Source organism: Mesocricetus auratus, unplaced genomic scaffold, assembly GCF_017639785.1.
Source record: "Mesocricetus auratus isolate SY011 unplaced genomic scaffold, BCM_Maur_2.0 Super-Scaffold_4256, whole genome shotgun sequence".
In the NCBI taxonomy this organism is placed as follows: domain Eukaryota; kingdom Metazoa; phylum Chordata; class Mammalia; order Rodentia; family Cricetidae; genus Mesocricetus; species Mesocricetus auratus.
In genome coordinates this window covers 116157208-116181881 of record NW_024429182.1, presented here as the reverse complement: position 1 = coordinate 116181881, position 24674 = coordinate 116157208, and the positions used below count along the sequence as shown (strand labels likewise).

The 24674-nt window shown below is 45.2% G+C and overlaps 1 protein-coding gene and 1 pseudogene across 1 annotated transcript in view; one reads left to right on the top strand and one right to left on the bottom strand.

Annotated features, from left to right (window-relative positions):
* Iqgap1 (IQ motif containing GTPase activating protein 1) overlaps positions 1–10098 on the bottom strand; it is a 95033-nt gene extending 84935 nt beyond the window's left edge. Inside the window, exons 1-2 of the mRNA XM_005077813.4 lie at positions 9932–10098; positions 7237–7336 (exon numbers count right to left, since the gene is read on the bottom strand). Of these exons, the coding sequence (XP_005077870.1) occupies positions 7237–7336; positions 9932–9986 (155 nt within the window). The 5' untranslated portion in view covers positions 9987–10098. The remainder of the gene's footprint in view (positions 1–7236; positions 7337–9931) is intronic.
* The window catches only part of LOC101826815, a 36645-nt pseudogene continuing 21955 nt past the window's right edge, over positions 9985–24674 (top strand).

The following is a 24674-nucleotide window of genomic DNA, read 5'->3' as shown; positions in this document are numbered from 1 at the left end:
CACCCTCATCCATGCAGGCAAAACACCAAAGAACATAGAAATTCAATAAAATAGAATGCACTTACTGAATGTTTTCTGTTATCTCCCTGGGCCACCACTTAACCCGTACAACAACTCTGTACAATGCAGAGAATTCCCACTTCGAAGAGCAATGCAGGCCCACTGCCTGAGGTCAAGCAGCTTGCAAAACCAGAATCAGAATGTGTACCTGCTCAGACTCAAAGTTCCATTCTTTTCCCTTCACCAAGTGTCTCAACATTCTTTTCCATGGCCCAATTACCTCAACAGTCAAGATTTTCAAGGTTGTTTTTTTTTTTTGAGACTTTTTTCAGTTATAAGAATCATGAGGGTAGCTGTGTGACTTTTTAAAATAATGTTGGTAACTACTAATGACTGCTTTATATCAGACTACTTTTAATATTGTTTCGTTTTGTTCTGTTTTTTGTTTTTAAGGCAGGCCTCACTTTGAAGCCCACACTAGTCTCAAATTCTCAATCCTCCTGCCTCCGTCTCCGAGTTCTGAGATTATAAGAGTGCACCACCAGTCCTGCCTTTTGTTTTGCAGTTCAGGCTGGCCTCGAACCCAAGATCCTCCCATCTCAGGCTCCCCGACTGTTCAGATCACATGTCACCCCAGCTCCCTATTTCTTTGTGTCTTGAGATTGAGTTTTGCGTGGCTCATGCCGGGTGTGGCTATGGTGCGGACAGTGACTCTGAACTCCTGATGCTCTGTGTCGCTACCTCCCAAAGGCTGGCAGCATGACTTGCCATTCTAGCCACCCATACAGCTTCACATTTTCTTTTTCTTTTTCAAAACTTTTTTTTTCATTTATCAAGACAGGGTTTCTCTGTGTAGTCCTGGTTGCCCTGGAATTCACTCTGTAGACCAGGCTGCTCTTGAACTCAATTTTCGTGTTTACATACGAGTATTTATTTCTGTTTGTGTATGCACACATGTGGGTCCGTGTGCACACACGAACATGGAAGCCTGAGGTTTACCACAGGAACCCTCTTCCATCACTCTTCCACCTTACTCAGTGAGGCAGGGTTTCTCAATCAAACCCAGAGCTTGTCAAACGGCAGTCTCACTTGACAGCTCTGAGTCTGCAATTAAAGATGGGCTCCACCCACCTACAGTTTTCATGGGTTTCTAAGGACTCAAGTATCTTTAACCCCAAAAACCATTAAGTCATTCCCCAGCCCTAGCTTCACTTTTTTGGGGGGGAGCGGGAAGCTATAGTCTCCTTACATTGCCCTGGCTGGCCTGGATTTCACTATGTAGACCAGGGAGGCCTCAAACTCATAAAGATTTGCCTGTCTCTACCTCCTCCTGCATCCCCAGTGCTAAGACTGAAGGCCTATGCCAACCACACCCTGCCTCTGCTTCACATTTGTAAAGTTTACAATGGGGTCTGGTTAAAAAGTGACTGACAGCCATACTAGGAAAGAAAACTCATATCTGTAGCACTGTTTGTTACTATGTGAGTAGTGGTGTTACTATGTGAGTAGTCTGTTACTGTGTGAGTAGCACTGTTTGTTACTATGTGAGTAGTGGTGTTACTGTGTGAGTAGTCTGTTACTGTGTGAGTAGCACTGTTTGTTACTATGTGAGTAGTGGTGTTACTGTGTGAGTAGTCTGTTACTGTGTGAGCAGCACTGTTTGTTACTATGTGAGTAGTGGTGTTACTATGTGAGTAGTCTGTTACTGTGTGAGTAGTCTGTTACTGTGTGAGTAGCACTGTTTGTTACTATGTGAGTAGTGGTGTTACTATGTGAGTAGTGGTGTTACTATGTGAGTAGTCTGTTACTGTGTGAGTAGCACTGTTTGTTACTATGTGAGTAGCACTGTTACTGTGTGGGTAACACAACTGATCCTTCCCTCACCTTAAGCTATACCTCTCCATCTAAGGACTCTAAAGGCTGATGAGCGTGCTGTTTTTCCTAGCTACCTCACCTATGCATTAGGGGGTTTTGCCTTGTAAATATCTTAATGTCTGTTTTCAAGATCAGAGTCTGAGCCTGGATGGAAATAGTCAGATGTTCCTGGAATTCCAATACCATTCAGGAAAAGTGATCTAAAGGGGCCAACTCAGAAAATGTTCCATGCCAACAGCAAAGATGTACACACAAAAGGGAATCTGTTTCCAAGAGCTGCTTTCTTTCCAAAATACTTTTTCAACCCCCCTCATCTGACGGTAAAGCGCTTCTGTTGAATACTAAGCTCTTGTTAACATCATGTAGTTTCCGACGATCTCCATCCAGCTACACCCTATACTTGCCCTTCTACAAAGGTAGCGGGGGAGTGTCTATACCCGTAAGCTGGTGTGTGGACACTCAGGAAGAAGGTTGCCCAGGGAAGACTCAAAAGGATACACCAAAAAGCCCCTGAAAGACTATGCAGATTAGCCAAGATAATACTAGAACTGTCTTTTTGTGACGTTTAACCTACCTGAATTTTCCTTCACTTCCAACTCACCTCACCCTCTCCACTCTTCCGACCTACCTAATAAGTTCTTTCTTGGTTCCTTTTTTCTTTTTTTACCCAATCTTCTGATTCTTCTCTGTTACATTCTCTTGTCTCAATCCTAAGTACCTACATACCTTAAATGTCATTATCACCTCCTTCAAGTGGGTGAAATGGCATACCTCTCTCATTCAGTTACTCCTTAGCTAAAATAAATGTCAGGCCCAATCAGAACAGGCACAGATAGATGATAGATAGATAGATGATAGATAGATAGATAGATAGATAGATAGATAGATAGATAGATAGACTAAAAGGAGTCCCTATCATTCTAAAATTTTATTAGACCACCAGTTTAACTTCCATACTGAAGCCATTTTTCAATAAAGCAGAAATCTCTACATTGTATTTCTCAACTATTCCCAGGACACACTTTTATGAAATCCACACTTAACGTTCTCACTTAATTTGGGGGGAAACTATGAACCCAAACCAGTTCCCACAGCATCCTCTAAACTCTCTACACACAGAGACACAGCACAACAGTCTCCACACATCCAACCTCTCTCTTCGCTCCTCCCTTTCCCCAGGAACAAACCCTGTTAAAGGTCCAGGGGAAAGAGAGAGCCCTGGGGCGCACAATGGTGCCTCTGTACTAAAAGGTGGAGCGCTCAGCAGGAGCAGAGGAGTTATAAATAGGAGTGAGGAAGGGAGCCTTTCTCCCCTGGATCCCTCTCATCTTTATTCCTGGCCTCCTAGTTGATGTGAACCCCAGACCTTGGGGATCCTCCAACTTGAGAGGAAATAGGACCAGGTCAACCCAAAAAGGCACACAGGGCTTTTGCTGGAGGGGAAGATGAGCCCAGGAGCATACAGACACAGCCCTGCTGCCCAGGTGAGGCAACAGGGCAGAGAGAGGAAGTCCTGACGAGTGGTGACTGACGGGCAGGCACTGTGTGAAGTGACTGTAGAAATTCTGCTTCTCTGGTCCTATCATAACATCCCCAGGTTTCTTGGCTCTCTCTAGTTGCAATTCAGACACTTCCATAGCTGATCTTCTAATCAGAGGTTGCTGTTGGCTTTGGGGGTGGGAGGCAGACAGACTAGTACTGAATCTGAACTGGATACCATTTACTCCCTAGGAAAAACAGGCGGCATTTCCACAATGCCAGGGTATGGCAAGATGATGCACAACTATTATGTCCAAAGCCTTGAAAAAAAATACTATCCCAATGTCTCCACTGCCTAAGTCACTTCCTAGGCTTAAAAAAACCCTTCAGGGACTAATGGACTCTAAATGGGTCAGATAACGGGCTGCTTTTCTATACTGGAGATGGCTCCAGTCAGAAGGTACAGGCTCTGAAATACTGCACATAGAATGTTACCAGTGCTGCACTCGAAAGGAAGTTAAGAACATCATTAACTTCCTAAGAGGTTATGATCTAAACACCATTCAAAATGTTTAAATATGTTAAAAGTATAAAAATCTTCTCAACTGGGGCAAAAGGACCAGCTAAGTCACTAGAGACATTTAAAATATTTCGGGATGGAGCTCAGCAGTAGGACACTTACTGACTGTTCAGCAGTAAAACCCAGACTATCTGTAAAAACTCTCCCAGGAGATTCTAACAATGCACACACCACACACCCGGTTAATGACCGCTGCACAAATAAGGAACATTCCTTAACCAAGAACTATGAGAAGGCAGGTGTGGCATGGGGCTCATAATTTCAGTCATCTTCATAGTGAGCTCCAAGCCAGCCTAGGTTACACGGCCCCCATCCCTAAAAGAAGAACCTCCAAGTAGACTAAGAAAGTTCAGGCCTCGGTTTCATCCCTGAAACGAGAGGGCTGCTTTGGACAGAAAGTGACCTTGAGCTAGGGATGTAGCCGGGTGGTGCACTTAGCAACCACACGGCCCAAATCCCTAGAGCTTTGGGGAAAGTAAAACTGTGAGCTAGACTAGTGTAATGGTACGGTAATATCACAGTGGATACTGGCAAGATGCTCTGAAATACTACAAATGAAATGTAAAATGTGGTCAGTGTCACTGTAAAACGGCAATGTCACCATAGAAATCCAGCAGAAGGGCTACTGGCAGGAGAGGGAAATTAGGAATACCTTAACAGAATCCCAATGACTCCATAGAGCACAAGATGGTATGAGACCAGCAGCCGCTTACAAATTCCTTGACCTTCTATAATAAGAAGTTCACAATTCAAGTGGCAGAAGACTTAGATCTTCATTTCCTTACACACTTTTTTTTAGACAGGGTTTCTCCATGTAGCCTTGGGGCTTGTCCTGGAACTTGCTCTGTAGACCAGGTTGGCCTCGAACTCACAGAGATCCTCCTACCTCTGCCTCAGGACCGCTGGGACTAAAGGTGTGCGCCACCACCACCCAGCTCCTTACAAACTTCTTACGAGAAAATATTCCCTTTCTCACAAATATCTCATCTCTTGCTGTCTACACTTTCGCTTACCATTAAGTTGGGAAAGAAGCTCAGTGGTATGGCAAATGCTCTCTGCTTCACCCCTGACACCACCAAAACTATCATAATAAACTTCCATTCAGAAGACTCGTATCAGGCAGAGGCAGGAGGATCTCTGAGTTCGAGGCTAGCCTGGTCTACAGAGCAAGTTCCAGGGCAGCCAGGGCTACACAGAGAAACCCTGTCTCAAAAAAAAAAACAAAAGACAAAAAAAAAAAAAATCATCACCTAAAGTATCACTAACATCCTTCTCTGACTTTCTAAAAAGTAGAGAAGCAGCCAAGACTCAAGAAGACACAATAGGGGACAGGAAAGATGGCTCTGGAGTTAAGAGCCCAGTTCAGTCCGTAGCACCCATGTCAGGTGAGCCAATCTCCTTCCACTCCAGCCCCAGGGAACCTGATGCCACTGGCCTCTGTGGACCATTCGATTAAAACTAAAAGTAACTAGGCCCTCTGTATGTGGCAGACAGTTGTGAAGCTTGGACTATCTGAGGGGCCCCTGGCAGTAGGACCAGGATCTATCCCTGGTGCAGGAGCTAGTTTGTTGGAGCCCATTCCCTATGGTGGGATGCCATGCTCAGCCTTAACGCAGCGGGGAGGGGCTTGGTCCTGCCTCAACCTAATACGACAGGCTCGGTTGACTCCCCATGAAAAGCCTTACCCATTGAGATGAGTGGATGGGGGTGGGCTGGGGGAGAGGCAAGGGGGAGCTGGAGGAGGGATGGGAGAGAGAACTGTGGTTGGCATATAAAATGAAAATTTTAAAAATAATAAGTAAATCTTAAAAGAGTCCAAGGAAGGGCCCCTAACTGAGACTGGTTTTTTGTTTTGTTTTTTGTTTGTTTGTTTTTTTTTTTTTTGTCATCTTTTAGAGAAAGGGGAAGATCTGAAGGGCTTAGAGTTCTGGGGCTTAAGGATGCTTGTTGTATGTACTATCGACTTTCCTGGATTGCTTTTACTATTGCTTTCCTGGATTCCTGAATTATTTTAAAAACACACACAAAGTCAAATCTTCACTCTTGATTTCTCAGCCCCATTTGGAACATCCCTGACTTTTAGTAAACTTGGATGACCAGTAGCTTTCATTATTCCTCACTGTACACAATATATAATTGTATTTATCTACTCTGGAATCTTGCAAAGGAATATAAGCGACAGAACAAAAGGAACTACTGATAATAAACTGACACCCTGAAATTAAGATCACAAGGTCTTGAGATATCCTGAAAAGATAACCAGCAGCTGCTCATCTACTTCATAAAGAATGCAGAGGAGATGGGTGTGGTGCAGCATGCCTGTAATCTCAGCACTGGGGAGGTGGTGGTAGGGATCAGACGGGCCTCAGCAACAGGAGGAGTCTGAGACCAGTACGGGCTACCTGAGACCCTGTCTGCAAATGGATGGATCTGCATCTACAGCACAATCCTTGGTAGACAAGGTTCTTTGGTTTTCTTCTGACACGGGGCATCTCCCAGGACCTTGGGCATACTTGTCTAAGGCACATCCTCAGCCCCTCACAGCACTACCCTCATCAGCCTCCCAAATCTAATACCTACTCCACAAGTCACAAGGGGACGGGACTAAATACACGAACAAAAACCTGTGAGGAATTAGGAAATGTTAACACCAAGAGCATCAAACCCTAACTTAAAATGTTATTTCCAGGGCTGGAGAGATTGCGGTTAAGAGCATTGGCTGCTCTTTCAGAGGAACCAGGTTCAACTCCCAGCACCTACATGGCAGTTCACAATTGTCTGTCACTCCAGTTCCAGAGGATCTTACCCCCTCACACAGACAAACATTAGAGAAAAACACCAATGCACAAAAAAATAAACAACTCTTCAAATGTTATTTCTAACAGAGAGCTGGCAGTACTCAAAATAACCCCTATCCACACAAAAGCTGTATAACACAAATCTAGAAATCTCTTCAGGAAGCACAAATATTCAACAGTGCTCACGAAAAACCACCTTGGACCACTTGTTCCCATCAATAAACACTCTGCCACCAACCTCCAACATTCTTACCTTAAATTTAATACACACAAAGAAAGCCATCTGGAGGCTGGACAGATGGCTCAGCAGTTAGGAAAGGACCAGAGCTGGGCTCCCAGCACCCACACCAGGTGACTCAACTGCCTGTAACTCCAGCTCCAGTAAGATCTATCGCCTTCTTCCAACCTCCGCGGGCAACAGCACACGGGTACCAAAACAAACACATAAATAAAAACATCTTTAAAAAGCCCCCGTATCAGTTCCCTTCATTAGTGCGCCTTTACCTCTTTGCTTCTTCCAAATGACACAGGTACTCGTAAGCCACGTTCTGCCGTCTCCTCTCATCCATCTCCTCTGCGGTGATCCTCTCATTGTCCAGCACAGCTAAGACGAGAAGGAAAGAGCGTAAAGGCCAAGACCTGCTCCTTTCCTCAGTCACAGCCATCAAACTGCTGCCTGTCACCTAGAAAAACAGGCTAACTAACAGATATGTGGGTAGCCAGGTGCACTACAAATGACTTTCCTAAAAAACAGTAGCTGGGCGTTGGTGGCACACGCCTTTAATCCCAGCACCCTTTAATCCCAGCACCCTTTAATCCCAGCACTCAAGAGGCAGAGGCAGGCGGATCTCTGTGAGTTCCAGGACAGCCTCCAAAACAATACAGAGAAACCCTGTCTCGAAAAACCAAAAAAATAAAATAAAATAAAAAAATAAAAAACAAACCCGTATGGTTTCAACTATACTCATATAGCCTTACGTGTGTGTGTGTGTGTGTGTGTGTGTGTGTGTGTGTGTGTGTGTGTGTGTAAGGGACTGCAGAGATGATGGACCTGGGTTCCTAGCACCCACATGACTGCTCACAGGCATCTGTAATTCTAATTCAAGGGGATCCAGTGCCCTGTTTTTGACCTCCAAGGACACCATACATACATGCATATCACATACATGCATGCAGGTATGGGTCACTGGTAAGCTGCCCATGCCCCAGTGGGCAATCCGACATACACACACACACACACACACACACACACACACATAGGAGCATCACCAACTGGACCTAGTTGGGCGTTTCTTATTGTTATTTCTTTAAAGGCTGGAGAGATGGCTCAGCCTCAGTTAAGAGGATTGGCTGCTCTTGCAAAGGACCTGGGTTCAATTCCCAACATCCACATGAAGGCTTACAACAGGCTATAACTCCAGTTTCAGGGGATCAGACATTTTCTTTTGGGCTCTGTAGGCATCAGGTACACATACAGACATCATACATGTAGACAACAAGTCACCCATCACATAAAAAAAGTTAAAAAAGAAAAAGAGCCAGGAGTGATGGCACAAGCCTAAAATCCCAGCACTTGGGAGGCAGAGGCAGGCAGATCTCTGAGTCCAAAGTCAGACTGTCTAAACAAGTTTAGGCCACCTAGAGTTATGCAGTGAGATCCTATCTCAGATAAATTATTGAAGGGGAGAATCAAATTTTAAATATGTACTACATTTTTTGGTAGCCTCAGAAGATGCCAACTAAGATCTGGTCAGAACTAAAATAGAGGGCATCATAATCTCCCCTCTTTATCCTTAGCTAAACCGTGAAGCTTTTACATTCATTCTCTCACAACAGCCCAGAACAATCCTGTGGTTACCACTATTTGACAGAGGAGGAAATTGAAGCCCCATGAACTCAGCCCCAGGGCTAACAAAGGGACCTACATTCAAATCCACCAGTCTCAAGGGCCTGTGGGCTTAACCCTGAAGCAATCTGTCTCCTCCATAACCACCCCAAGGTGTGAAATGAATTCCTAACCCCCTAGAAAAGCAAACAAAACCATTCTAGCTCTGGCCTCGGACTAGTAGGAAAATAAGTTCTCCCTTCTTTCCCTTCCAGTTCCACCCCTTCACGACCACACCACTCACGGAGTATCCCTAAAGTCTTCAGTACCACATTTAGTTTACGTCTGCCCTCTCAAAGTCAAGTATTGCCAAACACAGCATCTTTCAAGTCCCATGGCCTCCCTAAGTCTCTTCTCTTCACCATCATGGCTCTTTATCCCTAGTTAGATCAGGCACCATGTATCTTTATTGCACCTTATTACCTCTTTCTCCCCTGGAGCTGAGGACCCAACCCAAGGCCTTGCAGTCCTTAGGCAAGCGCTCTACCGCGGGACTGAATTCCCAACCCGGCATCTTACTATCAATCGTTTGTACACCTGTCTGTCTCCGCCAGTTTTTGAAGGCACTGCATGGTCTTACTCATCTCCGATTTCACAAATGTGGCACACTATCTCACACCTAACTGTGGATACGTTAAAGGAGCCCTTAAGAATGTACTTTTCCCGGAACATAAAACAAAATCTAAACCCGTCCAAAGGATCCTCTTGTAACTACTATCCCACGTACATTTGGTTAGTTCACTGATGTTGCAGGATGGCCACAGAAAATGAGGAAGTGGGGGTGTGATTATTTGGGTGTGTGTGTGTTTTAATTTTACTTTTGAAATGCTGACGAGAGAAGCCAGCCCGAGGAAGTTTAAGCAGCTTGTCCAAAACTGCACCTCGCAGCTAGTCTGGCCGCGCGGGTCTACACCTTGGGTCACCCTCTCGGGCAGCAATCGGGGCAGCTCAGCACTTTCCCACCACACCCGAGCAGCACCCGCGGGTCCAGTGCCCAGGACACGCCCTGCACAGTCCTCCTGCCACCTCACCCCAGGCCATCTTCCCCAATCTCAGTAGAGCTCAGCGGCGGAGGCGCTGGGTGGGGCTCCCCTGCCGCAGCGCCTGGCGAAGGCTGAGGCCTCCAGGTTCCTATCCGCCACCTCCGGAGCTCCAGAGGGTTCGGGCGCCAACCTTGCTTCTAGCCACCACACAGCTGGGCTGCTCTTCCGGGTCCGTGCGGTCCCAGGCCACCCCGCGCACCCACCCTGCTGAGCCCCCGGGAAAACCCGAGGCTGGCCCGTCGCCCACGCACCCCAAGCCCCCGGCACTCACAGCCATAGTGCGGCCGGACCACACCCAGCCCATCAACCTCCTCCGCGGCGGACATGGCGGCCGAGTCCGTTCCTCGGTGAGGAAGCGCTGAGACCTTGAAGACGCGGACGGCAGTAGCGGCGGCAACTCCTGCCCTAAGCGCGGGCTGTCGCTGTCCCCGAGGCCCCGCCCCGCGCCATCGGCCCCACCCTGCAGGCCCCGCCCCACAGACCCCGCCCTGGAGGCCCCGCCCAGAGCGAGCGGAAGGGGCGTGGTCGCTTTTGCAGGACCCGCCCTGCCCGCTTCGTCCTCCACTTGCGGAAGCGAGGAGGCGGGGCGCAGTAGGCAAGTCCCTAGACCAGCTTGGTCCGTTGTCCCGGCACTCCTCTGCAGTCGTCCTGTCCGCAGCTCAGACTGAAAGACCGCCTGTGTCCGCAGCTTGAAATCCAAACTTTTTCGGCCGCGTGCCTGCCTTACCCTGACAGCTGAGTTAACTCCCTCTGCACTGCGGCTCATTGAAGGAGCCCTTTCAGGTGGCTCAGGGTGCTCTTGTTGGACGCAAATAGGGCCCAAACTAACAGGAAAGACTGTCACCCCTACTCTCTGCCACGTTTTGTCTATCTGGGCTCCGTTCTCCCCAGCAGTATCGCTAAGTCTCTGAAATTTGGGGGACAAAGATGCTGAAGCAGGAGAGCTGTTTATCAGACTAACTTTACATTGATGCTCTTCTTTGCACGCTGTTAAGGATGCCTCTTCTTGCTCTTGTGATCTGCTTTCAAAGTGTCGGTGCCTGCCCGTGTTGGGGATCAAACCCATTCTAGGACACCCTACTCTCTACAGAGACAAGAGAACCCCCCCCCATCCTATCCTTTGCTATTACCTCAAAACTATTTTTTCTTCACTTGTCATGGTCTTGATTAACCCTCACATCTCTATGCAGCAACAGCTCCATTGTTAAGTTCATCTCAGCTGCCCAATTCCATCGTTCACTGAATGGCACCTAAGTGGTCCAGCTATCTTTTCACCTCATTGGTGTATCCCTGCACACCCACAAGTGGGCTGCCCTTGAACTAGATACCAATTAAGAATAGAGCATGCTAGCCGGGCGTTGGTGGAGCACGCCTTTAATCCCAGCACTCGGGAGGCAGAGGCAGGCTTTGGGGTCTCACATACTCAAGCTGTGCCCAGTGTCACAGTTAACTTCCTGTTGCCTATGGAGTAAGATGTAGCAGCGTGGCTCCTTCTCCAGCCCCATGTCTGCCTACATGCTGCCGTGTCCCTCCATGACAATAATGGACTAAGCCTTTGAAACATAAGCCACCCCAATTCAATGTTTTCCTGTCGTCATGGTGTGTCCTCACAGCAATAGAAACCCTAAGTAAAACAGAAGTTTTTCCCACCTAGCATGGTGGTACATATATATTAATCATAGCATTTGGAGGGTTAGGACAGGAGGATAGCAAACTTGAGGACTGCCTGGACCACATAGTAAGTACTTGTTCCAACAACAAAGTAAACAAATGGAGACATTCTTTTTCATTTTATGATGACATAAAAGATACAAGTTCAATAGAAACCATACTTCAGATTTTAAACTGTAGTTGTTTTCTTGGGCTGGAGATAAGTCAGTAGATGCCCAGAGGTGAGACAATGGAAGTGGTTTGGGAGGAAGGTGAGGCTGTAGCAGCCACTTAGCCGGATGTGTTAGTGCGCTTGTCAGCTTACATGTCTTCATTATGTGGGTTGTATGAGATATCTCACCATAAGCAGAAGAGCATCTGTATGTCTTTAGAAGGAGACTGGGTAAGCAAGAGACACTGGGATTCCTGAAATTATGCTTAAATGAAGATAAATCCTGAACTCACAAACAAATTATGATGCCATTTTTGTTTTAAAATACATAGACATCCAAGGGCAGTAATACATACCTCTAATCCCAGTCTGGTCAAAGAGTGGAGTCGTGTGAGATTTCTGAGTGCTTGTCTAAGAGGGCTGTAGTATTGTACATGAAGTCTATTAGCATTAGTGTGTAGGTGTTGCTATCCCTGTTCGGCACCACTAGTTTACCACTCCAGAGGCAGTGGGACTTGGGAGAATGGGGCCAATAAATGAGGCAAACTAATGTCTCATGCAATAGTCAAATTTATTCTGAGCATCAGTTTTTACATTGAGGGCTAAGAGGAGTCACAGGAGTAAAATGTACAATCATAAGGGTAAGCCAACCTAACAAAAACACATTTTTCCATAAAGGCATGTAAACAAATAACTACAGAGGTTGTAATGAATGATCTAACATATACTCACTCCTGAGATCACAAGACTTGTCTTGTTTTCTCAGAGCTTTCTCACAAGTACTCAGAAATCTCACACAACTCCATTTTTGGACTGTGTTCTGACAAAGGAGAAAGAGGAGGACAAGGAAAAGAAGAAAGAAGAGTAAACAAAGTCAGGAGTAGTGATACACATCTGTATATCCCTGAACTCATGACGCACATCTGTATATCCCTGAACTCATGACGCACATCTGTATATCGCTGAACTCATGAGGCACATCTATATATCCCTGAACTCATGACACACATCCGTATATCCCTGAACTCATGACACACATTGTCTATCCCTGAACTCAGGAGGTACATCTGTATATCCCTGAACTCAGGAGGCTAAGACAAGGGGATAATAGGTTCAAGACCCTGTCTGAAGGGTAAGGGGATCTGGGATGGTCATGCTTGATTTTCATCCTAGCACTGGGGAGGCAGAGACAGGCAGATATCTATGATGCCCAGGTCAGCCTGTCTACAGAGAGTTCTAGACAAGCCAAAGCTTGTGTGACCCTGTCTTAAGAAGAAGGAGGAGGAAGAAGGAACAGCAGCATTTGGAACAATATATTATCAGTGGGTTCTCCAGGTTGTGAAATCGCTGGATTTGTGTAGGCCTCGTTTGTTTATATCTCTATGTTCTCCAAAATGAAATACTAGAAATACAATCTTGTCAGTGAACACAAACATGAACATTTTATTAAATAATGAATCAGTCTAATTAAAATTAAATGGCAAAAAATGGGCATTTTATGAAGTCACATTGGTTCATGACCTCCAGGGGTTTGTAAGCTCATGATGGAGTGGAGAATATTAACAGAATAGCTTGGGATAAGCATCATAATACAGGTTCCCTTGGCCTGGAAGAGTTTTAGCTCCTCATCTGCCTGGGAAACTCCCACTTAACTTCCCAGACCCAAATGAAATATTGCTCCCTCCCCTCAGCTAATCTCTTTCTTATCGAGTTCCCAGTAGCACTTCAGAAATCATATATCTCCAAAAATAAGTAGAAAGATCCTTCACATGTTAAGTGCTTCTGAAAGCAAGGTCAATCTTAGAATCAGCACAAAACAAACAAAACTCAACTAGCTAAATAACTCATGAAGAAAACAGCTGGGAAAAAAAACTTGCATTGCTTAAAGATGTGTGACATCAGAGATAGGAGTGTGGCTCAGTTGACAGACAGGCTAGTGTGCATTAGCCCTGTGTTTAGTCCCCAGATACTTCATTCACTGGGCATGGTGGTGACACCTATAATCCCAGCACCCAGGAGGTAAAGGCAGGAGGATTGCTGTGAGTTTGAGGCCAATCTGGGCTATGTTGTGGAATATTAGTTTAAGATTTCTTACATTCATTTAGGCTGTGGAAATTTTGTTTATGATGCAAAGATGCGTTGCATTATTTTATGTTGCGTTTGTTTAACTCTGTGAATCTGTGTTACTACTTTGTCTGTATAAAACACCTGATTGGTCTAATAAAGAACTTAACATCCAATAGCTAGGCAGGAGATGGATAGGCAGGTCTGCCAGGCAGAGAGAAAAAGTCAGAAGAGAAATATAGGCTCAAGAGAAGAGAGAAGAGGGAGGAGTGAGAAAAGGAGAAGGAGAGGAGGATTCCGGTAGACAGCCACCCAGCCATGGAGTAAGAAGGCAAGAAAGATATATAGAATAGAGAAAGGTAAAAGCCCAGAGGAAAAAAGTAGACAGGATAATTTAAGAAAAACTGGCTAGGCTGGGCAGTGATACCACACACCTTCAATCCCAGCACTCAGGAGGCAGAGGCAGGCAGATCTCTATGAGTTCGACACCAGCCTTGTCTACAAGAGCTAGTTCCAGGACAAGCTCCAAAGCTACACACAAGCTCCGAGCTACCATGCCTCGATAAACTTAAAAAAGGGAGGGGGGAGGAAGAAAGACTGACCAGAAATAAGCCAAGCTAAGGCCAACTAAGGCATTCATAAGTAAGAATAAGTCTCTGTGTATTTATTTGGGAGCTGGTGTTGGGCCTCCAAAGAGGAAAACAAACAAAACCCAACAATAAGGCTACACAGCAAGACTCTGTCAAGAAGAAGGAACTGGGCAGTGGTGGTGCATACCTTTAACCCCAGCACTCGGGAGGCAGAGGCAGGCGGATCACTGTGAGTTTGAGACCAGCCTGGTCTACAGAGTGAGTTCCAGGACAGCCAAGGATACACAGAGAAACCCTGTCTCGAAAAAGAAAAAAAAAAGGGGGTGGGGAGAAGAAGCCTACCTAGATTTCAAGAGAAAACTAATATAAGTGCTCAGGGACACGGGGACATTTGGGGTGTTTGGGTAGGAGTCTGAGGTGGCTCCTAAGTATCACTGTCAAATAAGCTAATATATAAATAAAGATTATGTGTCAGCTGAGCTCCTTCCTTGCTTCTCTGTGACAGGTCTGATGTAGCCCATAATAATCTGGTCTTAGCTAGGCATTGGTGGCACATGCCTTTAATCCCAGCACTCCGGAGGCAGAGGCAAACAGATCTCTGTGAATTCGAGGCCAGCTTGGTCTACAGAGCGAGTTCCAAGACAGCCTCCAAAACAATACAGAGAAACCCTGTCTTGAAAAACCAAAAAAAAAAAAAATCTGGTCTACACAATTTGAGTTCATTTCTTTACCCTATGCACTGAACACCCTGGATAACCTAATTCTAGAGATTAGACCCAAACAGCTTGCATATACCAAGTAACAAAGTCAGGGCAAAGGCTTCCTTCAAGCTCAGGTGATGCTCTTTGGTTGGTTGGTTGGTTTTGGTTTTGGTTTTTCAAGACATGGTTTCTCTGTGTAGCCTTGGCCATCCTGGGACTCACTCTGTAGATCAGGCTGGTCTTAAACTTGGAGATCCACCTGCTTCTGCCTCCCAAGTGCTGGGAGTAAAGGTGTGCACCACCACCATTCCCCAGCTTTCTTACTGATACTCTGTCAGCACTAGTGAGCTCTTTTAACTTGTGTTTATACGTGTTAGGTAACAAGACTTTTTAATCTCACTATGGATCTGAGAATGAATTTCTGACTCTTCCTCCTAAATGCTGGGATTATAGGGTTACAACCAAGGACTGCCATTTACCTAGTGTATGTGATGCTGAAGATCCCACATGTCAGGGATACACGTTACCAAATGAGCCTCATGTGAGCCCTGGACACAATCTCATTTACTTCTCACAAAAATGTGTAAAATGAAGAAACAGGAACAAATCAGTCAGTTAGGTATTTTGCTCAAGGTTTGAAGATTCAAAGTTGAGAGTAAATACCAGGTCTTTTTGATTTTGGAATCATTGACAAGTGATCCCAGACCACCACCTCCCATATTAAGGACAGCAAAACAATGGGAAGGTTGTGAACTGAGTTCACTGGAAGACCCCTGCTGAGCGTCATGCACACCGGCTGACTTATGAGAACTTCTGCTGTAGAATATTAAGATGTGTTATACTTGTTTTATGCTGTGGAACATTTGTTTAAGGATGCAGAGATGTGTTGCATTCTTTTATTCTTTTATGTTGCATTTGCTTGACTCTGTGAAGCTGTGTTACTGTGCCTGTCTGAAACACCTGATGGGCTAATAAAGAACTGAGCAGCCAATAGCAAGGCAGGAGAAAGGATAGGCGGGGCTGGCAGGTAGAGAGAATAAATAGAAGACATCTGGGAGAGGCAGACTTCAGGGGCCAGCCACCCAGCCACCCAGCCACCCAGCCAGCCACAGAGAAAGAAGAAAGGCACACAGAAATGGAGAAAGGTAGAAGCCCAGAAGCAAAAGATAAATGGGGTAATTTAAGAAAATCTGGCTAGAAACAAGCCAAGCTAAGGTCGGGCATTTATAAGTAATAATAAGCCTCTGTGTGTGATTTATTTGGGAGCTGAGTCGCTGATCCCCAAAAAAGCCAAAGAGTAAAGAGTCAAACACACAACAACCAACAGAAAACTTCTATGACTGTGGAGAACTGGAACGTTGCAGAGTCACAGGGAAAATATTTCATGCTGTCTCTTTATCACCCACCTGGGTGTGGCCTAACATTGCACTTACTATCGGGCAAAATCTTTGAAATGCATCCTTAGCAGACCACTCACTTCTACCAACCCGCAAGCTGAGAATGTCCTCAGACAGCATCTGAGACCACAGCTGGGCTTCCCCTATCCTGCTGTAACCCACCTGCCCCAGGTCCTCACACAAGGATTTACTAAGTGCTTTGATTTCTCGTGACTATGAAAGTCCATTAAACTGTTTCCACAATGGAACATGTCCTTCAGGCAACCTGAATCCATGTATGTGGCCAAGGTCACTCATATTTGACTCAGAATAAAGTCTCTCATTCCATTTGAGATGAGAGCTGTGTTTTATTTTGTCTGTTTGACTGGTTTTGTTATTGTTTTTTTTTTTTTTTTTTTTGGTTTTTCAAGACAGGGTTTCCCTGTGGCTTTGGAGGCTGTCCTGGAACTCGCTTGGTAGACCAGGCTGGTCTCGAACTCACAGAGATCTGCCTGCCTCTGCCTCCTGAGTGCTGGGATTAAAGGCGTGCGCCACCAACGCCCGGCTTGTTATTGTTTTTGTCAACAAGGTTATTTAAATATTCACTTCCTAACCAACTCTGGAAATTCCTCCTCAAACTTTAATACACTGTGTCCGAGTCTATTGACACTATGTAACAGAAAACTAAGCCAGGTGTGGTGGACACATCTACAGCAACTTGAGAGATGGAAGATGAGAATAGGATTTTATAACCAGCATCAGCTATATAACACATTTGAGGCCAGACTGGGCTACATGAAATAATTTTTTTTTGAGACAGGGTTTCTCTATGGCTTTGGAGGCTGTCCTGGAACTAGCTCTTGTAGACCAGGCTGGTCTGGAACTCACAGAGATTCACCTGCCTCTGCCTCCTGAGTGCTGGGATTAAAGGCTAGTGCCACCAGGAAATAAAATTTTTAAAAAATTGGAAAGCTAGAGTGGCATCAGAAATCAGGTTAGTCCAAAATGGAGTGGAGCATTGTTTCTGGGCTGGGGCCCTCCTGAGGTGTCAAGGCTAAAGACAAAGGACAAATCTAATGAACCATCAAGAAAAATGGTTAACCTTGCTTAGTGGTACACACATGACAATGGAGAATTGTGAATTTGAAGCCAGCATTGACTACAGTGTAAGTTCAAGGTCACTGTATCCCAAAACCACCTAGTGGAATGACTAACAGGTGGAGTGCTTGTCTTTGACTTGTAAGGCCTGCGTTTGATCCTCAGCATGGGGAGGTGGGCACAGAAAAAGAGTGTTAGTTCAGGGATGTGGCTGGGTAGTAGAGCCTGTGCCTAACACGGTTTTCATCTCTACCACCTCAAAATCTAGAGAGGAAGAGAGAGAGGCAGTGATGTAAAACAAAACAAAAATATAAAACTGAAAAAGTACCACTACCCAAAAACCATCTGTTATGTTAGCTGTATTCCCAGATCCCTGTCACAAAATCCAAAAGTTCCTGGAGAGTGCTTTGACACCTCTGTGACCATCACATATTTTTTTGTTGTTGTTGTTTCTTTGTTTTGAGACAAGGGCTGTCTTACCCTGGGTGGTCTGGAACTCGCTAAAAGACCACTGGCTATGTATGTGATGGTCATGTTACTTTGTTGTTGTTTTAATACAGTGTGTGTGTGTGTGTGTGTGTGTGTGTACTTGTACACTTGTGTGGAAGTCAGAGGACAGCTTGAGAGTCAATCAATTCTCTGCTGTCACCGTGTGGGTCCTAGGGACAGACCTCAGGCTGTCAGACTTGGTGACACACACCTCTACAGACTGAGCCATCTCACAGATCTGCTTTATTTTGTCCTTTGCTTTGTTGGTTGGTTTATTTGTTTGTGACAGTGTCTGGCTATGTAACCCTGGCCGGCCTAGAACTCTCTATATAGGCGAAGCTGGTTTCAAACTTGTGGCAATCCTCCTGCCTCTGCCTCCTGAGTGCTGGGATTTCAGGTGTGTGCCACCACACCTTGGTACAAACAGTTTTTACTATGCTTTCCTAGAAGTGTTGTTTAAATAAGGCTTCCAGGGAAATCACAGAGCAGAGTTAGGGAAGTGGTGTCAACAAAGCCTTGAAGTCAGGGGGATGCATGTGATTGTGTGTGTGTGTGTGATTGTGTGTGTGTGTGTGTGTGTGTGTGTGTGTGTGTGTGGCTGCGGCCGTGCTATCTGCCTGGCTGAATTCAAGCTGGTCTTCTCAAAGCAGGAGCCACACAATGCTTCCCAAAGTTCATGTGGACTCTTTTTGGAAAGGTGTTCTGTGCTTGGGAGAGACTGGCCTCCTCTTTTTAGGTACCACGGGCTGCTGGGAGATGGAGAACATTTGGGTGACAGGAGCTAGAATGTTTTCTTCCTTTGTTACTTCTTGTTCTCATTAAGACTGAGACTGGATAACTAAACCAGGTGTGTTACTGGACATGGCAGCACGTGCCTATAATCCCAGTCACAGTTGTTCTCAACCTTCCTAATGCTTCAACTCTCTGATAGAGTTCCTCATGTTGTGGTGGCTCCCAGCCATGAATTTATTTCATTGCTACTTCATAACTGTAATTTTGCTACTGTTGTGTATTGTAATGTAAATATCTGATATGCATGATATCCAATATATGACCTCCTAAAGGGGTCAAGACCCACAGGATGAGAACCACTGTCCCAGTGCTTGTGTAGGAGAATCAGAAGTTCAAAGCCAGCCTCAACTACATAGCAAGTACAAAACTAGGTAGGGCTACATGAGATCCTATCTGAGTTACTTTCCTGTTGCTGTGACAAAACACTAACCATGTGAATGAAAAAATGGCTCAGCAGACTGCTGCTGCAAAGAATCCAAGTTCAATTCGCAGCACCTACCCAAATAGACTAGCTCACAATTGCCAATGATAACCCCAACTCTAGGAAAGTCCTACTCCTCTGACCTCTATGGGCAACTGCACTAAAAGTTCACATACACACTTAAAAAAAATAAAAAGAAACCCTAGAAAAAGAAAAGTAATAACAACAACAACAAACAAGAAAGCCACATTGGGGGTTGGAGAGGTGGCTCAGAGGGTAAGAGCACTGACTGCTCTTCCAGAGGTCTTGAGTTCAATTCCCAGCAACCACATGGTGGTTGACAACCATCTACAATTCAATCTGGTGTATATGTAATAAATAAATAAATCTTTAAAAAAAAAAAAGAAAACCACATTGACCAAAACCAACTTGGAAAGGAAAGAGTTTATTTCATCTTGTGGGTTAAGGAAAGAGTTTATTTCATCTTGTGGGTTGTAGTCCTTTCTCAAGAGAAGCCACGTCAGAACTCAGGGCAGGAGCTTGCAGGCAGAAACCATGGAGGAACGTTACTGACTGGATTGCTCTCCACAACTTGCTTATCTCTCACCTCAGTCATTAATCAAGAAAATGTCCCACAGACCGGCCTAGGGACAAGTCTGATGGAGGCAGTTTCTTAGTGGAGCTTCCCTCTTCCCAGGTGACTCTGGCCTGTGTCAGACTGGTAATAAATTAACCAGCACAGACCTTGAGTCAGAAAACAACAGAGACAGGTTCATTGGAATAGCACAGAGGGTAAAACGGTTGCTCTGCAAGTCTGACAAGCCACGTTCAGTCCCTGGAATCCACACAGGGGAAGCAGAGAAGGAGCTCCACAAAGCTTTCCTCTGACAGCCACACATTCACCAGGGCATGTGCATGTCCACTCACAGTAATAATAATTTACACTTGAAACTCTAAAAGCTGAACAAGCCAGGTGGTGGTAACCCCAAATTTAATCCTAGCACTCGGGAGGCAGGGACAGGTGGATCTCTATGAGTTCAAGGCCAGCCTGATCTACAGAGTGAGTTCCTGGATAGCCAGGGCTACACAGAGAAACCCTGTCTTGAAAAACAAAACAAAACAAAAATAGTCCTTGTGGTATCTACTAAAATACCAGCACTTAGGAGGTAGAGTAAGTAGGATCAAGAGTTCAAGGTCATCCCCAGCTACATAGCAAGTTCAAGGTCAATCTAGGTTACACAAGAACCTCTTTCAAATCTCTTCCCCAAAATAGTGGAGGTGAGGAAAATCTTCCTGAGCCTCCAACCATTTGTTTTTTGGTTTTTGGAGACAGGGTTTTTCTGTGACTTTGGAGGCTGGATCTCTGCCTCTGCCTCTGGAGTCCTGGGATTAAAGGCGTGCGCCACCACCGCCCAGCTAAAAAATGTTTTTAACTGTACCCCTGTCCTTACCAACCAGTTTATGTCCCTCAAGAAAACTGTCACATTCGTACCTGTGTCTCTAGCTGCAGCCTGGCTTAGGCCGACACTGATACGTGAATGATTATCTTTTATTGAGTTAAATTTGATAAATCTAAGAGCTACAGCATGGAGTTGGCCATGCACTGTCTGATACACCCATGTCTTGGTCGGGACAGGGTATTCTGGGGGTTGAAGGCTAAAGTTGAGTGTTTTACCTTTTCTTCAGTTGGGCCTGGTTTACCAGATTAGGGCAAAACCCCTGCTCAGTAAATAAAAACAAGCTTCCGGCTTCAGGAGCCCTAAATTGCCTCTTCAAGAATCTCATAAAGACTGGACAGTGGTGGCACATGCAACTAATCCCAGCACTCGGGAGGCAGAGCCTGGCAGATCTCTGTAAATTCGAGGCCAGCCTGGTCTACAAAACTAGTTCCAGGACACTCTCCAAAGCAATACAGGGAAACCCTGTCTCAAAAAACTAAAAAACAAAACAAAAAGAACCTCATAAGGGGTTGGTGAGAAGTCGCACGGGTAAACTCACTTGTCACCAAGCCTGACCATCTGAATTCTACCCCCAGAGCGCCCTGCTCAACCTGCCACATGCATGCTGTGGCACATACTCATGAGGGTATGCAAGGCATGCACATGGGAGAGTGCAGGCACATGCGTGTGTGTGCACACACACACACACACTAAATAAATAAGTAAATAAATAAATGTTGTTGGCTTTCTTTTTCTTTCTTTCTTTCTTTCTTTTTTTTTTTTTTATTTTGAGACAGGGTTTCTCTGTACCGTTTTGGAGGCTGTCCTGGAACTGGCTCTTGTAGATCAGGCTGACCTCGAACTCACAGAGATTCACCTGCCTCTGCCTCCTAAGTGCAGGGATTAAAGGCATGCACCATCAATGCCTGGCTAAATTTTATTGTTTTAATGTAAAAAGATTCTGATGGGCAACTAAAATGGGTGGATGGACCTGCCATCCTAGCTGCAGAGAGTAGAACCCAACAGTGTAAACCAAGAACCGAGGGTATAAGGCAAGAGTCAGGCAAGTCAGACTGGTACCTTTGAAAGAGCCTTAAATCCGACACTAAAGTAAGCCAGGCCTGTTGGAACCTGGGTATAAATAATCCCAGCACTTGTGAAGTAGATGCAGGAGAATCAGAAGTTCAAGGCCTGTCTCAGCTACATTGTAAATTCAAAGCCATACTGGGTTACTTAAACCCTGTTTAAAAACAAAAAGAAAACAACTGTATCTGGGGATGTGGCTCAGTTTGTATGGGCTTTTCCAGTCCTGGAAAGTAGAGGCAGGGTAATGTAAAGTGTAAGGTCATCTATGGATAGACAGAGGTCAAGGTCATCCTGGGCTACTGCAGACCCCGTCTCAAATAAAATGTATTTCATACTTTACAAGTGGGGGTGGATTGTGATTAGATTAAAAAAAAAGAAGACAGGACATAAATATAGTCTCTGCCCTTAAGACAAGAATTCAAATGACTGGAATAACAGATACAAGGTAAGCTGAGCCCAAGCTGTGGGAAGAAATGATTCATATTCAAAGTAGACCCTATCTGCCTGATTGAGGAAATCCAGGAATGTTTTAAGTAGAGGGAGACATTTGTTGTTTCTTATTACTGATTTACTTATTCATTTTGAATGGTGCTGGGGACCAAACTCAGGGTTCTCTCATATTAGTAGGGATTTGACAACACAGACTTCTCCAAAGAGATAATATAAACAACAAACAAACTTGTAAAGGTTTGACTTTCCTACTAATTAAGGAAATTTGTAGTAGACTCGTAGTAAGGTATCACTTCACACATCAAATTGGCTGTTCTGAGCAAACCTAGGGTTGACTGGGGAGAAGAGCGATGGAGGTGTGTGTACCACTGCTTCAAGGGAAACTTAAGACAGCCACTTCAGAGGATGAATGGAACTAAACTAATCAACTACACACTTACGCTGGGCCCTCAGAACCCAATTCCCAGGGAAACTTCTACATCTTTACACAAGATGGACCAAAACATTCAAAGCCAAGGGCCTGTACCCTAAACCCGCCCCAAATTACCAGAATGACCACAACAGGAAAACAGATAAACCACAGGTGTGTCCTAAATACTAAAGCTGCAAAACTGAATGGAACACAAGGACTGATGTTAATCCAGATACCCCCCCCCCCACAATATAACATTGAAAGAGAAGAACCAGACATGGCAGCTCACATCCGTAATCCTGGCTTGTGGGAAACTAAGATCAAGGCCAGCATGGACTGCAGAGTTAGATCTAGGCCATCCTGGGCTACAGAGTGGGATTCTGTCTCAAACAAACAAATGAACAGGCAGAATATTGATGGAAAAAAATACCGAGAATACTTACTTTGATACCCATTATAGAAGTTTAAGTAAGTTGTGTAATCAAATATTGTAAAATACATGGGAATTTCTATATAGTATATAAATGAAATATAGCAATTTTTCCCCCAGAAGAATGGAAGGAAAGGCTGAGAACATGACTTGGTGATAGAATACTTGCTTAGCATACACAAAGTTCTAGATACCGTTCTCAGCACTCAAAAGGCAGAATCTACAGTAGGAGACTCTGCCTCAAAAAATAACAATGAAGTGCAATTGAAGAAGATACCAGGTGTTAATCTCTGGCCTCCATGTATATATGTGAGCTCAAGAGCACACACACATACACACCGACACAGACACTCACACACACACACACCTGAAACTTGAAGTCATACTAGACAGAAAACTTTAAGAAACTCACCTTTAGCCGGGCGTTGGTGGCGCACGCCTTTAATCCCAGCACTCGGGAGGCAGAGGCAGGCGGATCTCTGTGAGTTCGAGGCCAGCCTGGTCTACAAAGTGAGTTCCAGGACAGCCTCCAAAGCCACAGAGAAACCCTGTCTCGAAAAAGAAAAGAAAAGAAAGAAACTGTGTCCAGTGAATGACAAAGCTTGCATTTAAATAATAACTTGTACTTTATCAACGCTTTTTTGTTGTTGTTGTTTTTCGAGACAGGGTTTCTCTGTGTAGTTTTGGAGCTTATTCTGCCACTCACTCTGTAGACCAGGCTGGCCTCAAACTCACAGAGATCCTCCTGCCTCAGCCTCCCGAGTGCTAGGATTAAAGGCGTGTGCCATCAACACCTGGCTTTTATCAATACTTTTGGTAGAGCTTATGGGTAAAGGCACTTGTCACCGGGGAACCTAAGTTTGCGCTCATGAGCCACATGGCAGAAGGAGAGAACTGACGACAAGCCGTCCTCTGACCTCCAGATGTGCACTGTGGAACCCACCCCTGTGAGAAGTGGTCTTTTCTATCAAGGATGGCCAACCCACCAAGAGCTGGATCCTAAAAATGGCCCTGTCCTGTGAAATCTTACCTCATCCAGGCCCCTGGATGACAGACATTCCTGACACTTGATTCCATCACACTCTTCCCCTTTGAACGAGAAAAATGAGGACGTGACTGCTTCTGGGTATGGGTTGAGGAGAATGTTTATTGTAGACATGAGGGAGAAAACAGCCAGAGGCATCTGGAAGGTTCCAGACTGAACTGGGCCATGAGAGGAGAGAGGAGGGTGGAGCAGCAAGAGAGAATGAGAAGAGAGAGGAAGTAAAGAAGGTATCCCGGAACCCAGAGAGTAAGAGCACCAAAAAGACCACGTAGCCAAAATGGCTGAGGTTCTATAGGAATCAGAGAAGCTGGGGGAAGGGACAGGAGGCTCAGGGGCTAGAGAGGGTCAGGGTAGGGAGCAAGTATGTAACAGGTATTGGTGAGGCTGAGAGATAGGCAGCCAGCCTCGATGTGATATGATAAATAGGCGCCTCAGCCATTTGTCCTGTGGTTCTTTGAGACCTAACACCCTTTGTTTCCATTATGTCAATCATGTCAGATTGTGAGGTCCAGCTCCCACCAATGGGGTGTTAGGATAAAAACTAAGTGAACGGGTCCAGTGTGCCTGCTGATCTGGTTTGAATGGTTTGGTAAAAAAATAAATTGCCTTGCTGAGTTACTTTTTTTTGTGTTTCTCTTTGTGAGACACCAGGATTATTCTTTTCCAACAATTTGTGAGTTTGGGGGTTGTCTGGGATTTCAAATCCATCTGGGAAAGTGTTCGGATCCCATCCCTTGAAGGAGGCATAGTCAATGGCCCCTCTGCAGTGATACCTCCAGGGTCTCAAGCAAATGTCACT